Below are 16,064 nucleotides of genomic sequence, written 5' to 3'. Positions count from 1 at the left end.
GGATAATTACATGCTCATATTCAATTAAAAGTTGGGTGCACAAATTTGTTTACTCTCTTAATATACAATATTCTTTTTGCATGACCCACACTATTCCTCTAACTGTAATTCTTAAATTTGTTCATCTTTTCTAACAGAAAAAGATGCAGGAACTGTAACTGCAAACTTGAAGATCATGATGTTAAAAATGAAGAAGAAACACATCAAAACATAGTTGCAGTTCTTTTGGCTGATCGTGGTATTACAAAGCTTGGAAAATTAGATATTAATGTTAAACATGAAGATCTTTTAGAAAATCATCCCTTGATTAAAAAAAATGTCCAGAAGAATTTTATTCAAGTGCCTAAAGCTTCTGCATCTGTTGTAAGTTTTCTATTGTATTGTATTCAAGATGTTAGTGTCTTTTTTCATGAAATTCTATATAGTGCTAGGTGATGCTTATTATTTAACAATTTACTATTAAAAGTTGGTTATATTATTTAATTGTTTATTTTAATAAATATACAGAGCTGAGCACTAAAGTGTTTGCCATTAATTACCGTTAACTATTTTTTAATTTTGATAACTGATGTTATAAGTATTTATTAATCAGTTAGTCATGACATCTGTAGAAATACTTATAAAATCTCCACCTACCACCTCTGAGAATATCTCTTTCAAATATCATTTAAGTAAATCCAAACTATAGAATTTTAATTTAGTTGTCTAAGTTCTTGGATGCAATTCCAAAAGATAAGGCTGCTCATCATAGTGAAGCAGGAGCACAATATCGAAGTAAGCAGCTTGCAAATCAATTGCCTGCACATGATTTTGACCCATCATTCTGTGACAATCTAACTGATGCAGAAAAGGATAAAATGAAAGCTTTTAATGCAGAACGGAATGAAAATGCAACTGGACAAGGAGAGATTAAAGAAAAAACTCCTAAAGTAGTTGTGCAATGGGTAAAATGTTTTTAAGTTTTGTTACTTACATCTTTATGTTATTTTTCTTAGTTTGCTAAGTCTGCTAGTATATTGTATGTATGTGAATATATATTAGAGTGGTTAACTATCTGTTGGCAAAAAATAAAAATCCTTTTCCATTAAATTTTTTTTTGTTTTCTATGTTCCCACAACAAAGTGCCTTTTTTTTAGGGGGGGGGGGGGGATTATATTATATTAAGTACTGTCTCTTTATATTTGTTAAGAGCAAGTTGAGCTTTTTTTTATGTTTAATGAGTTTAATGATTGCTATCCAAAATGGAAAATATTTTTTATGTTTTCAAAAAAAGAAAAAAAAATAATAAAGTACATTATCATTACCTATGGACTTTAATTACTTTTTTTATGATTTTAATTACAGATTCACAACTTTATTTACAAATTTTTATTACTTCATTAAGTTATTTAAGAATTAGAACATCAGCAACATGCTAAAAGTGCTATTTTTTTGAATCACTGGGAACATTTGATAAACAAAAATTTTAAAAATAGCCACAAAAAAATGCTTGAAAACTTGTCACTTTGCATCAAATTTGCTGCAATGCTGGATTGTACAATTATCAGTGACTGGAAAGCCATGCTCATCCTAACAGCAGCAGCCCAAACCTTCAACAATAATTATGTAGCTAATCTGCCATTGTCTATATGCAATATTCTAGAAAAAAAAAAGGTTTAATTTTTTCATTACACCAACTTCTTGCTTTTTCTTTGTATTCCTTCAAATTAATACTTTCTGTCAAAATGCCAATAAATGACCAGATTTTGTTCATTAGTGGTAAGAAGGCTGCTGAATCTGTTTAAATAGTATATGATAACTGAGTAGCCTTTAGCTAACATGTTCAATTCAATCTGAGAAAAAAGTGCAGAAATAGTCCCAGTAATTAAAGAACATGGAATTTCTTGATAAAAAATAAATGTTGTCAGTGATTACAGCAATTCTAAATAATATGTTTATTTACTAAAAAACTTGCTTAAAGTAGAATTTTATTTAAAGTAGAATTTTTAAAAGCAATCTTAAAATTTAAATGAACTTTGTTCATTTAGATTGTAAGGTGTCCTGAAAAAAGGTTTGTGCTTATAATATTCTTTTGATTTTGAGTTTCAGTGTTCAACCTTTTTACGATGTATTTTGTCATAGCTCAAAGCATCACTTATATTGTGTCTATATTTTTTGTGAATAAGTCTTAAGAGGGTTGAACTTTTTTCATTTTAAGAATCATAACTTATGAGGTCATTAAGGTTTTATAAAAATATAAAGAGTTTAAAACTTGTTGGTTTTAAAACAATCAGTTTTACAAAAGATGTTACAAATATATAAGTTATATATTTTCTCATTAAAGATTTACACTAGCAAGTTTTAGACATTTTTAAGGGAATGTTCCACACATTTAAGTTCTTTTTAAGCAGAATCTTAAATATTTTTAAAATTTATTCTTTAAGAATTCTTTAGACTTTTTCATTACCAATATTTAGGTATGCGAGCATTGTAAATTGCATTTACAAGGTGGAGAGATTGCTGTTTTTGCAGAGCGGGCAGGACAAGACAAATGTTGGCATCCAAAATGCTTTGTTTGTGCTACTTGCTCAGAAATGTTGGTAGATCTCATTTACTTCTACAAAGATGGTGCAATTTATTGCGGGCGTCATCATGCTGAGTTGACACGTGTTCGATGTGCTGCTTGCGATGAAGTGTGTTTTTGTCATATCTTTTTTAGTTATTTGATGTAAATTTTTTTATTTTTTCTAATTTTACTGTGTTTTTATTTAGCTTATCTTCACAAAAGAATATACCCAAGCAGAAGATCGTAATTGGCATTTGAAGCATTTTTGTTGCTTTTCTTGTGACAAAGAATTGGGTGGACAAAAATATGTGGCTCGAGAAGAGAAACCTTATTGCATGGATTGCTATGATAAATTGTTTGCTAAGATATGTGCATCTTGTAACAAAAAAATTCCTGCTGATGGGAGAAGGATAACCTACAAGGATGCTCACTGGCATGCTTCTGAACACTGTTTTAAATGTTCATCTTGTGCAAAATCAATGTTGGGAGAGCAGTTTATTTCTAAGGATGATAAAATATTCTGCTCTGCTGAATGTATTAAAAAATAATTTTTCTTTTGTGTGTTTTTATTAGGTTTTAACTTTATATTTTTTTAAAATTAATTTTGAATTAGCTCGTAATTATCAATATTTTGGAGGACAAAATTTTATTGGGATCATATTTTAACGAGTCTCTCTATAGAGGTTTTATATTTTATTGGCATATACTGGAATCTTATTTTATGCAACAGCTATTTCTGTACATGTTATTTGTTTTATAAAAAATATCGTTATTCAAAACGCTTTATTAAAAGAAATTAAATAACAGCAAGGTTAGTTGCTTAAGTTGGCTCAAATTATATCTACAGTTCGTAGGAATATGCTGTAAGACCTTGTAACACATCTCCAGAATTTTTTTTTGTTATCAAAGAAAATGTTCTCATTCCAAAAATGTAAAAAAATTTTCTGTTGAACCTGGGGAGAAATTACTTTTTTCAGGAGTGCCCAAGAATTTTGTTGTTTAAGAAAGGTAACTAAGATAACTAGAAAATTATATACTAGAAATTACATACCTAGAAAATTTGAGTAAACCCCGTGCCTCTTAATTACTTTCTTATCAGTCATAAAAAATACTGGTCAGCCTTCAGCAAAACCAACGGAATATTGGGTTGGCAACTAAGTAATTTCGATTTTCTAGTCATAAAAAGCATGCTTTTTTTTTAACGACCAGCTAATCTTAATGTGCTCTGGTTTTTTTACATTTGATACAAGACATATTGAGGTACTTTAGAAGCAAGTGGTGCATGAGTACTTGTGTACATGCCAGCTGTGGATCAATTTTAAAATGGAGTACAAAAATTAACATTTTCGGCACATTTTGCTTTTTTTTTTCCACAAAGGAAAGAATGCGGCTGAAATTCATAAAGAAATATGTGAAGTGTATGTGGTGTTGATTGTCTAACAGAGCGTGCATGTCAGAATTAGTTTCAAAAATTTCGTTCCGGAGATTTTTCTCAAATATGAGTAGCGTACTGGTCGGCTTTCTGAAGTTAATAATGATGAAATCAAAGTTATGGTTCAAGATGATCGCCGATCTGTTCAAGAGATTGCAGAGAGGTTAAATGTATCTCATAACTATTGAAAAGCACTTGAAAGTCTTGGACTTGTTAAGAAGCTTGATGTTTGGTTACCTCATGATTTGATCCACTTGACATGACGAATCAACACTTTTGATATGCACCTTAAGCGCAATGAAACTGACCCTTTCTTGAAGCGAATCGTTCCTGGTGATGAAAAATGGGTTGTCTACAGCAACATTATTCGAAAACAATCATGGTGCAAGCAAGATGAACCACTATCGATCACATCAAAACCTGAATTGTATCAAAAAAAGATCATGGTGTCAATATGGTTGGACCACAAAGGTGTTGTTTATTTTGAGCTACTTCCGAAGAACCAAACAATCAATTCTGAGGTTTACTGTCGACAACTAATGAATCTGGATAAACCAATCAAAGAAAAACGGTTGGATTTGGCAAATTCGAAAGGAATACTGTCCCACCATGATAATGTAAGACCTCACACATCTTTAGCAACCCTTGGAAAATTGTTGGAGCTTGGTTGGCAAGTGATGCCACATCCTCCATACAGCCCTGATCTAGCACCATCTGATTACCATTTATTTCGAATCTTGCAGAATTATTTGAATGCTAATTTGTTCAGATATAATGATGACCTTAAATCATAATAGGTTAAGTTTTATGTTGATAAGGGCCAGAAGTTCTACGAGTGTGGAATCATGAAGTTGGAAGAAAGATGGCAAAAGGTCATCGAACAAAATGGAAAATTAATAATTTATTAAATATTATTCTTTGTATTGAAACATATGCCTTTGTTTCATACTATAAAACCTAAATTACTTAGTTGTTAACCCATTATGTCAGGTATTTACATTTCAACAGTATAGGGACAAATGCAGAATGTCTGCATTTTCATGAAATCAATGTTTTGTCCACAATTGATATCCATCATTAGTTATAACACAAAATACAATTGTAATATCTTGCTTTTAGCACCTTCAACAAAACACAGAAGTAATGTTGGGCATACAACATTTGTTCACTATGACAACTATTTGGCTTGTTTTGTTTATGTTGAATATATTACAAAGCAAGATGGCCACCATTTACTAACTTTCACAGTATTGTTTGTGTTTAAGGTTGTTTGGATCAGCGCATTCAAACATTATATTCCAGAACAATTTATTGAAGCAATCATTTTGGATCAACTTATTGATAGGGCTACAGTTAGCTCTAAGAAATTCGTCCAAACAGTTAGCTCATGCTCTGATTGACGTTAAAATTTAAACAACAATGTTAAAACGGTTGGTTAGGATTAACTTTTCTAAGTGTTTTTAAAAGTCGGTGCGAAAAGTAACTTATATGATTAAGCAACAGGCTTATGTTATGTTATTAACAGTAGCTCAGATCAAATGCTCCTTATGGCGAGCTCAGATAACTAATTGAGGTGCCTTCTACTAGTACAAATCAACATGTAATTGCTAGTTCCAATGAACTCAACGTGCTTAATTCCGTTGGTGGTAGGAATGGCTATGAGTTTGACAATAATAATCATCAAATTAAAAATGAAGAAGTTTTATCTTCGCCAGGCTTAGACCAACACGTAAATGTTCGTAATCTTGAAGAAGATAAACAAGGAAGAAAAAGAAAAAGAGAACCTGAAATGTAAAAATGATATACCCGGAAAGAGGCACGCAATGATTTGTTGTATGTTACCAGAAAATGCAAAAAAAATTCTTGCTAAAAATCTCAAACCTGTCGGTTATAACAAAGCATTAGCAGGAAAAGACAATTCAAAGGCATTTGTCAGATCTGATAAAAGACAAGGACAGCAGCTCCAAGCAAAGTTTCCAAAGATTTGTTAAAAAAAGTTCTCCAACATTTTTCTAAAAATATTATAACAACCAGTATTTGTCACCACGCTTTATCATAAAACAATATAATGACTTTATTAAGATGACTACTGCATTTGCTTGATTATACAACCGGTAAGAGAGCACAAATTTAGACAAACTTTTATCAATAATTTCAATATCACAAAAATGTTTCAAGCACAAAACTGATCAGTACTCTTTTTACAATCTTTACAGTGATGCATATAAAGCAAAGAAGTTGATATGTGACTACTATGAATTGCGGATTCCAGGACATTGCCAGTCTTCTCCATAGTTAATGAATTCAAGATGTTGTTATGTTTTAAAAAAAATATAAATTGTTATTATATTTTTATCTCATTGTTAATATCATGCCAGAACCTGCAAAGAAGTATAAAACTGTATCTTTTTTCGTAATTTATTCCATAATGTTAAAGAGTTTATCATAGCCCATAAATGTAAAGCATGGTTTTCGTTTGTTGTGTCCGAGAGCTAGCGTGTGAATTCTGTCTTGTAAGATGTGTCTTTTATCATCGTTAGAGCTGAGTGCGACTTTGTTAATTTCTTCGGTGTAAATGTTATGCTGATGTGATCGGATAACGTTCATGGCTGTAAGCTTTTCTGTCTTATTCATCAAGCAGTCGTAATAGTCTTGATGAGTAATCTTATTTTTGACCACTTTCTTTTTAACCCCTTTGCATTTTTTGTGTTCATCTTTAGCGATCTTGTAAGAGTAGAGTTTGGGTCGAAGTCCAACAAACTCTTTAATCAGTTTACCAGCAGCCTCATCTTTGAACTTGCCTATAACTTTTTTATTTTTAAACCCAATGTTAAATCCAAAGTTTTGAACGGCAGGATGATCTTTCGCGAATTCGCTTGTGTCAAATTTAGCTTCAACATCGTCAGCAATGTCTTTGAAAAAATCATCCGTTTCGATTTCGTAAAAGAGTGAGTCAGTATCGGTCATGAGTAATTTCGCGCGATCTCCGTATTTAGGTTTGATATAGTCGTAATGATGCTCAAACATGAGAATTTTGCTTATGTCTAGAACGCTCAGTCCTAAGTAAACAGGCTTGTTGTAAAAGAGTTTTGTTCTTTTCATATGAACCGCTGCAAGGTTTTCATCAAAAATGGTATTTCTATCATAATTAGGTTTTCTTGACAATTTTAAGACTTCTTTTCTTGTGGTAACCAGTTTAATATCAACATGCTTTCGAATATTCTCCATGGTTTTTCCAAAGACAGAGTTATTCATGAGCTTAAAAAATTCTTTTTCAAACTCGTTTTTAGCTTCTGCTCTTAATGCAGTGTTGAGGTCAATGTATTGTTTCATGAAAGGTTCTTCTTCAAAGGTAATACCTCGATGAATTTTGGTAACGATCAATCCAAGTCGTTCATATAGTTTTAGGCTTTCATTGTGAATAGTATATTTTTCCTTGTTGTTTAAATTAGGAACGAGCTTGTCTACTTTTCCAATGGTTAGTCTTTCAGGAGCTAAAGGATAGTCGTTGTGTAAATCGTGTAGGCTTTCGGGATAGGTTAAATCGACTTCGAGAATACAAGACATGGATTTCCAATTTAAAAGTTCATCCTCAGTCATCCATCTGAATCCTCTAACAGGAAGAGGTTTGCTCATAGCCCATCCATAAAGATTATTAGCGTCTAAATATTGAAGGAATTCCGAAGGTTGTGAAGGATCATAATCACTCATGTATTTGTTGTTAGCAGTTCCATGACGTTTGCTGATCATGCAAATTCCACCACGTATCCCTTTTTCTATCACATTAAGCATATCAGCATCAGTCAGAAGCTCTAACTGAATTCCAGTTAGTTTCAACATAGCATCCCAACCTAAACCGGGTGAGGTGTAATACCAAGCAGGGTCAAGCTTGTAATAATTACGACACACGTCTCTGAAATTTTCAAAGACATCGGCAAGTATCAGCACGTCGGACATGTTGTACAGTTCTTGGTAATCTTTAAACGTTTTACATCCAAATACATTCCAAACGTTTTGAGCATGCGCATAGTCTTCAGAGCTTATTCCCTCATCATTCAGTTTTGAATGGAATGCTTCAATAGGAGGCAATTGCGTTTCGGAGAACTTTTCAATCGAGTCCACCCAGTCATAAGGGTAAATACCTTTTTTTCTTAATAAATCAAACTTTTCTCCAGAGTAATATTGAGCAACGTTTTTGCATTGATCGTTGTTTAGATTTTTAGCCAAACTGTCTAAACTACCAGCCATGAATCTGAAGCTGTCAATAAACCTCAATTCTTTCCATACTTCACGAAGTTTACCTATCAGTAAATTCTCTCACTTTGATGCTTTTTATCAAGCTGATATATTTTTCTTCATTGTTGGGTATACATTTTAATTTCCCTCCTAATTTCTTGATAAACAAATGACTATCATAACCAGACAAATTATGTAAAATGATGGGAATAAATTTTGGAAGTTTATAATTCAAGTTGCATTTGTTATGAGCAGCTCCTCGATACTTTCCAGTCAAATGACAATGGTCTAAGACTTTATCGCCGTTAAGATCTTTATTGCAAATATGACATAGAGTTGCAACCTCAAAATTCTTTTCATCCTCATCAGTCATGACTTTCTTTTTTACTATATCAATCTTGTATAAAATCTTTATAAGGTCTGATTCAAGCATGGTTATAAACTTTTGAGCTACATCATCCTCTTCGCTTTCTGCTGTGTACATGACTGGTTCTCCTTTGTAAAGGCTATCGTCAAAGCATTTGATATAATAGCAGAAGGAGCTTGGAACGTGCTTTTGGTATTGTTTGGTGTAAGACTCTTTATTATTATATTCAGTGTTGTCCTCGATGGGTTTGATGAAACTTTCAAAGTCAGCATATACGACGTATGGAACCTTCATACCCTTTTGATAGTTTTTAAACTGAACGGTTGTCCCTTCTTTAGGAAGTTCGATTCTTACTGATGTGTTATCATAACAATAAGGTTGATGATGTTGAAGCTTTTCTTCCTGGTCATAGCCTTGCAAGCAATTTCTGCAATAATGTTGTTTTCTTTTACCTTTTTATGTTTGTGTAGACAATAATCGACTCAAACTTTTAATCACGCAATAATGGTCAGTGTCTTTGTTTGAAATAAACAACAAATCAACACAGTTATTTCGATCTGTAAATTTAGATATTTTCAAAGGGTAAAGTTTTTCATTTTCATACCCAAAGACGTTCACGCTGATGTCAGGATTATTCTTTTCAAACTTGTTGATTTTATTAAGCTTGACAGGAAACTCCATTCCATCCCAATTCAGCTCTTCTGATTTTAAAATAAGATCATTGTCAATTCTTTCGTTATGCGTATTTTTTAAATTCAACGCTCGAGTGACTGACCATTTAAAGCATTGATCGTCCTTGTTTTTCATGTTGATGATTGCATTTTTGTCTTTCAGCTCTTTAGGCAGCTCAATATAGGAAGAACCGCTGATAGGCTCGTAATCAGTAAAGTTAATGTCCATTCTTAAAATCTTAGATATAGTGCAATTAGATCCTAAAGCATTGTATTTAACACTACTTTCCAAGACTTTTCCTTCCATTTCACCCATTAACTCTCTTACATCTGTAGTTGCTAGAACAATCTCTGATCTTGATGAAAAGCTTGCTTCCCGAGTCACTTCTTCACCAGTCATCATGCTTACAGATTTCATTTCACACGTTAAAATAATTCTTACCTTTGTATTTCTTTCTCCTTCCATGGTTTGAATGGCAGACTCTCTCACCAAATTAAAAAAGGATGCAATGTCTTGGTATCGAGAAGAAGGTCTATAAGAAAATTGTCTCACAGAACTCTCCGCTGAATGTTCAGTCATTTTAAACTTTACTTTAATTGGTTTTGGTACAGGTTGTTTATACTCTGTTTTTAATACAAGCGATTTGATAGACTGTATCTTTTCATCGATTTGTTTCACTGATTCGCTTACCTTATTCTTGACTACTTCAGGAACGTAGGGTTCTATCCAATCTTTAACATCATTAAACTTAGTTTTAACATAAGACGTCACACTTTTTGTAGCTGCTGTTAGACTTGAAAATAAACCAGGTCTCTGTGGAATGACTGGTCTAGGTGTCATGACAGGTGATGAATCTGAAACAGGCTCATCAAGAATCTGTTTTTGCAAATGAATTGGTTTCGGAGCAATAGGAGGCTTTTGCACAACAGGTCTTGGTGGGATGATCGCTGGTTTTGGAGCGATGACTGGTTTTATCACTGTGGAAGGAACAAACCTTACTTTTGTCGGCTTTACAGAAACTTTTGTAGGCTTTATTGAAACTTTTACAGCTGGTTTAACAAACCTAACCACAGTAGCATTAACAGGCAAAGGTCTCGCCTCAGTCGTTCGTCTACGAAAAGAAGCAGGAGCAGAGACAACTCTAGGAGGATGCAAAGCCGTTATAAGTTCCCCCTTTCTCATTTTAGAGTATCCTTTTATTTTTTGCCCTTTAGCAATTTCTTTTAATTCTTTTACAGTCATTTTGGAATAGTTTCGATCTTTTCGATCATTAACAGACTTTTGGCCAATGACAGGTTTTGTTGTTCTTATTGCTTCAACAAGCTCTTCCCTAGTCATTCTGGTATAGTCTTTTATAGCTCTTTCTTTAGCATCTCTTCTTAATGATGCCATTGATACTTTTTGATCTTTCACACTTTTACTTTCCATTTTTATTACGGAAAGATTTTTCTTTATGTCACTTTCAATTTTTCGCTCTTTGGCGGTAGTTTTTGCTTTTTGCTTTTTAGCATCAGTTTTATCACCCATTTTATTAAGGGAAATAAAATTTTTTTCGATGCATTCAATTTTTGGCTCTTTAGCAATTAATTTTTTTGAAGAATGGAGACTCATTTTATCTCTGCCGTGATTTTCTTTAAGTCAATTCAATTTTTTTTAAATCTTGGCACACTTTCAGCATATTTTCTTCTTCGAAAAGTTTTTACCGTTTTTTAATTCTTTTCGCGGGAGAATTAAAAACTTATGAAACAAGATAATTGGCAAAAATTTCGCTTATTGAGTCGTATACATGTGCTTGACCCATTTCATCAAATCTAATCGTATACTTTCTTCCCCACTCGTCATGTGCAGTAAATTCGCATCCAGTCGCATGAATTTCTTTTTCTTCATCAAACAGATGCGCACGACCCATGGTATCAAATTCAATCACATACTTCCTCTCCATCTTTTTATTTATGCCAAGAATTTTATTTAAGTCAATTTTTTAACATGCTAAAAGTTAAAAAATCAATTTTGCTGCTTTTTGCGTTTTTCAAGCTTTTCAGAATTTAAAAATTCAATCTTGATTCCATTATCCACCTTTCCATCTCGACGCTCTAAATATCTCCATCCACGTCCAGTTCCTGCCATCGCTTTGTAAAGAGACTTGTATTCAGTCACCTCACCCGTTTCTATGTCGGTTATTCTCACAGTGATGGGCTTTTTCTTAACTAAACTAAGCCATTCCCATTTTGGATCAACAGGTTTTTTTTCTTTTGGAGGAAGCTTTACTTTTTTTTCTTTTGCTCTTTCTAAAATCTCATCTTTACTGATCAAGTTGTTTTCAACCGCAAGCATCATCAACGTTATTAAATCATCTGCTGTTTTACTAACGCCGTTTTCATTCAACAAATTTTTCAAATACGATGTTGTATATCTCATTTTATTATACCAAGATTTTTTTTTAAGTCAATTCAATTTTTTCCCGAAAAGATATCTTAATAAACAGCAGTCATGTTGGTTCCGTCTGAAACAAATTTAAGCAGTTTGTCAGAGATCACCACTGCAAAAATAACGGTATTTGCAATAGTTGAAGTTCGAAATTTAAGGTTTACCACTAATTCAGCTGTTTCCGACGTCATTCTTTCTTTTTGCTTGCTGATATCCACAAAGAACAACGGATATAATTTTATATATTCAAGCAAGCTTAACCCAGATTGACAAACAAGTTCATTTGTACCGTAATATTTTTCATCAAAAGAGAACGCATCTGAATAAGCCATGACCACTCTCTTTTCTCCAAAATTCAAGTCGTAATTGTAATTTGGATACTTTATTCCATTAACAGTCACGTAAAAATTGCTAACATCACAATGGTCGAATAGTGACGGATTAACTGTTTGACTGGAATTTCTGTTTGTCTGAAGTCCGAACAGGATAAATCTTGGAATGCTTTTGTCAGTGACTCTTCCAAGCGACCAGGTAAATTCTATCTGACCAGCTGGAATAAGTTGCCTTTCACATTTGTTTGATTTATAAGCCACTTGAATGGGAATTTTTTGAGCCATTAAATTCATGAAATCAGTCTTTTTCGAAATATCCAATTCAACGCGAGGCATATAAAGTCTGAATTTTTTAAGGTTGATCATTCCTGCACTAACGCTCTCCGCTCTATAAATCGCATCATCACATTCTTTCTTTGTAAAGGTGATGGTATGTCTAAACCCATAAACAACTTTGTCATAGGTTTCGCAAAATCCAAAAATGTGCTTCAACGGAATTTTAAACGAAAAAGCGCCAACGGATGTAGTGTCTGCAAACAAATGGTCTCGTCTAACTTTAAATCCTTCATTTTCAACAAGATTTGACGTATCCATATACCACATCTGTTTTAATCCATCAGCAAACTGAAATCCATAAGGATATTTCATCAATCCAAGTATGGTGGTGGCTGGACCTGGATACATCACTCTTTCCACTTGCTCTCCCGACAAGTCATAAGTCACATCATTAAACAAATACATCAAAGCGTTGTTCACCAGTGCAATGTTGTCTTTAGCATCGTAAAAGGTTCCATCGCTCTTTTTCAACACTCCTTCAATAAGAATGTAAGCCTCTGATGGTACTGTTTGAATCGATTGACAGTCAATCTCAAAAGTAATCGTGCCTGAAGAATTTAAATCGAGATTGGTTGGAAGATACTCAAAAAAATCAACTTTTTCAATACCAATATCATACTCTGGGTTCTCAGTAACTCTTAATCGCTCAGTACTTATCATTTTTTATATAATAAAAAAATTATTTAATTCATTTAAATGTCTCTTATCGCAAGCTATCGTAAGTTTATAACAAACCATCGCAACAGAATGCTATCTTCATGCTATTTTCATACCCTGTCCCATTTTCACCAGGTCTTGAATTCGAATCGCGTTCTTTTTAGACATTTTATTACTTTGAATAGATGAACCAGTCTTTAATTTCTCAATGGTCTTTTTACCTTTGTCAATAGCCACATCTTTAGCAGCAGAGATGGCTGAAAGGGCTAACTCTGTCCCAGCAGATTTTGCAGCTGTAATCGCTTCTTGTCCAATTTTGCTTGTTGCAGCATTTTTAAGCAAATTCACTGTTGCTTTTGACACACTTGACGCAGCTGCTCTTTTTATGAAATTTTTAATCATGTCCACAATACTACCTCCACCAACAACGTTCTTTTTCACATATCTTCTTTTGTTCACAATGAGCATTTTTTAAATAAAAACAATTTTTTTAAATAATTTTATCAATAGTCCTCATTAACGATTTATATTCCTCTTTATTAATCTCCCCTTGTCTCAACAGCTCATCGCAAATAGCAACAGCCACATTTCTCGACTCTTTATTCCCAGCATGCCAAGCAGCAATACTCAATTCAAGCTTTTCCACCAACGCATTAGGATCGCTCGGAAGAATAATAACACCACGACCTTTTATACCCTTTTCAATACGCGTCATTTTTTCCCAAATAGGAGCAATAAGTTGTTGATACTTTGGTCTTCTTGATGATTTCGGTTTATGCGGTTGCGAATCAGATCTTATAGCATCACTATCCATTAAAATTTTTTCATAATTTTGCAAATCTTCATCGGTATAGCTCTTTGGTATTGTTAATTCAGTCATCAGTTCCCAAAGACCTTTTGTTCCATTATACTTTTCTTCACCGACAATGATATCATTTCCATCTATTTCAACCTCCATTTTTCCAACGTACATTTTATCTCCAACTTTGTTCACTTCGAAAGGTCTTTTCTTTTTTTGATCGACTAACAGGCTTTTAATCATCTTTTCATTGCTTTCAATCAGAGGCTTGTAAAGCTTGCTCAAATCAGTCTGAAGATTACCATCTGAAATGTTGCCGTTTCTTCTGTCATTAATTTCTTTCACAATTTCATCCCTTTTATTCAGGTCTTGTATTTTAAAGAAAAACATCTTTTTAAAATACGTTGAAAAAATACATAAATTGGTTTTTACGACTACGTTGATCCTTTCTTAAAATACGTGGAAAAAAACATAAATTGGTTTTACGACTACGTTGATCCTTTCTTAAAAAGGTTATTGAACGTTTGAATCGCATCTTCTCTTCCTTTTTGAATCAAGTTTTCTTTAGTAACTTCATCTATTCCCTTTTTTGTTTTAGTTCTTATTTCCTCTGTTAAGGATTTAAACTTTTGAAGCTCGTTTAAAATCAATTCATACTCTGAATCGCTTATTTTTCCATCCATCAACGCTTTGGAAATGTGCTCGCTAATCGTATTCAATTTCGACTCTGCCAACACTTTGATCTTTTCATGCTTCTCCGCTTTTAATGCTAGTTTTTTGTTGACTTGTCCTCCTACAATGGACAAAAACCCCATTCCAATAGCCACACCTTCACACGCAATTGCAACAGGGGCAGCAGCGATGGTTGACAAAAGCCCTATTCCAGTCGCACCTAAAGCAATGCATAAGGCTTGCATCACATTGTCCACATTCGAAATGATTCTAAACACGCGATGGTACTTTTTGCTTAGATGAACTCGCTTTGCTTTTTCACTCTCTATCTCTTTCTGAATCTCGCTTATTTTCTGAAGCCTATAAACATGTCCTTCATCTGCAGGAGCTGTTGGAAGAACTGGATAAAGTTTTTCATTCAATATTTCCATTTTTTATTAATAAAAATTATTTTAAATCAATGTAATTAATCTTACAAAGTTTTTCTCCTTTTTTAACAATCACGTCCTGTTTGCTGTTACTATTCACATCCATGATAACATCATCTACAGACTCTGAAATAATAACTTCGTTTTTTCTATAATTCAATTGATCAGTAATTTTATTCATTAATGTTATCACTGCAATACCTTTCTCCAAATTCAGCCCAATGGATAAAGCTATCATTGTATGTGAGAGAGCAGCAAATTTAATGTCTTTCTGAGCAAAAATCTCATATTGTTCGTTAACGTTGAAATAAGGTGGATGATCTAACGTTTTCGTAGACACAATAATGTTGTTTGGTCTTCTTTCCTCCAACTCTCTAACTCTCTCTTCCAAAATTTTTAATTGCAAATCCAAACTGTGGACTTCTGCTGAGGTAACATTTCTAAAAAACTTGTGAGGAGCATGCATTTTACATATTAAAAATAAATTTTTAGATCATTTTTGCAAACTTAACAATTCATTATTATCTACCCATGAGTTGAACGAGTCTGGATATCCCAACCATTTGACTAACGACTTGCTCTTGGTTTTGCGAATGACTTTTTTAATTCTGAATATGTCTTGATGTGTCTTTTGCATCTCCTGCTCGTAAAAGGTGCCTTGAATTTCTTCACCGTTAGCGTCAGAGATTTTATACGTGGGCGGATTCGTATACTGAACTTTTGACACTGTAAAAACCTCCTCAGTCCATCTCGGCGTATACCCCTTTTCAAAATGAGACTTCTTTTTTACGATCCTCACTTGATCGCCCATGGAAAATTTTGGTTTTGCTGGTAATATTTGATCCTTTCCATACAGACTCCACCAGACCTTATATTTATTCTTTTCATCGCTAGCTTCCACTGGTGTCATTTTGATGGAAGAATGCTTTGTGTTGTTGTAATTTTTCACCATCTCATCCAATACGTCAATGTATTTATTGGTATTGTTGGCTGAAAAATATTTAAACATTCTCTCTTTCATTGTTCTATTCCATCGCTCGACAACACAACTTTTTTCCTCGTTTTCAGTGGAATACAGTTGCACACCCAACGCTCTCACATGTCTGTTGTAAAACTCTTTTCCTTTGTCTACCCACAATTTAATGCATTTTCTTTCTGTGA

At 33.3% G+C, this 16,064-nt stretch overlaps 1 protein-coding gene and 1 pseudogene across 2 annotated transcripts in view; both read left to right on the top strand.

Moving 5' to 3' along the window:
• LOC145193499 (testin-like) overlaps positions 1–3,324 on the top strand; it is a 6,361-nt gene extending 3,037 nt beyond the window's left edge. For both annotated transcript variants that reach the window (XM_090079317.1, XM_090079316.1), the window contains exons 3-6: positions 138–363; positions 702–944; positions 2,457–2,672; positions 2,752–3,324. In XM_090079317.1, coding sequence (XP_089935443.1) covers positions 138–363; positions 702–944; positions 2,457–2,672; positions 2,752–3,093 — 1,027 coding nt within the window. In that variant the 3' untranslated portion in view covers positions 3,094–3,324. The remainder of the gene's footprint in view (positions 1–137; positions 364–701; positions 945–2,456; positions 2,673–2,751) is intronic.
• Positions 3,325–4,258: 934 nt separating this feature from the next.
• On the top strand, positions 4,259–4,771 carry LOC149891699 (histone-lysine N-methyltransferase SETMAR pseudogene; annotated as a pseudogene).
• Positions 4,772–16,064: the final 11,293 nt, after the last annotated feature.

This window comes from Hydra viridissima, unplaced genomic scaffold, assembly GCF_058129835.1.
Source record: "Hydra viridissima isolate aposymbiotic clone 2 unplaced genomic scaffold, HvirCarnegie_v1 scaffold_2, whole genome shotgun sequence".
Classification (NCBI taxonomy): Eukaryota; Metazoa; Cnidaria; class Hydrozoa; order Anthoathecata; family Hydridae; genus Hydra; species Hydra viridissima.
This window is presented reverse-complemented; position numbering and strand designations above follow the sequence as displayed.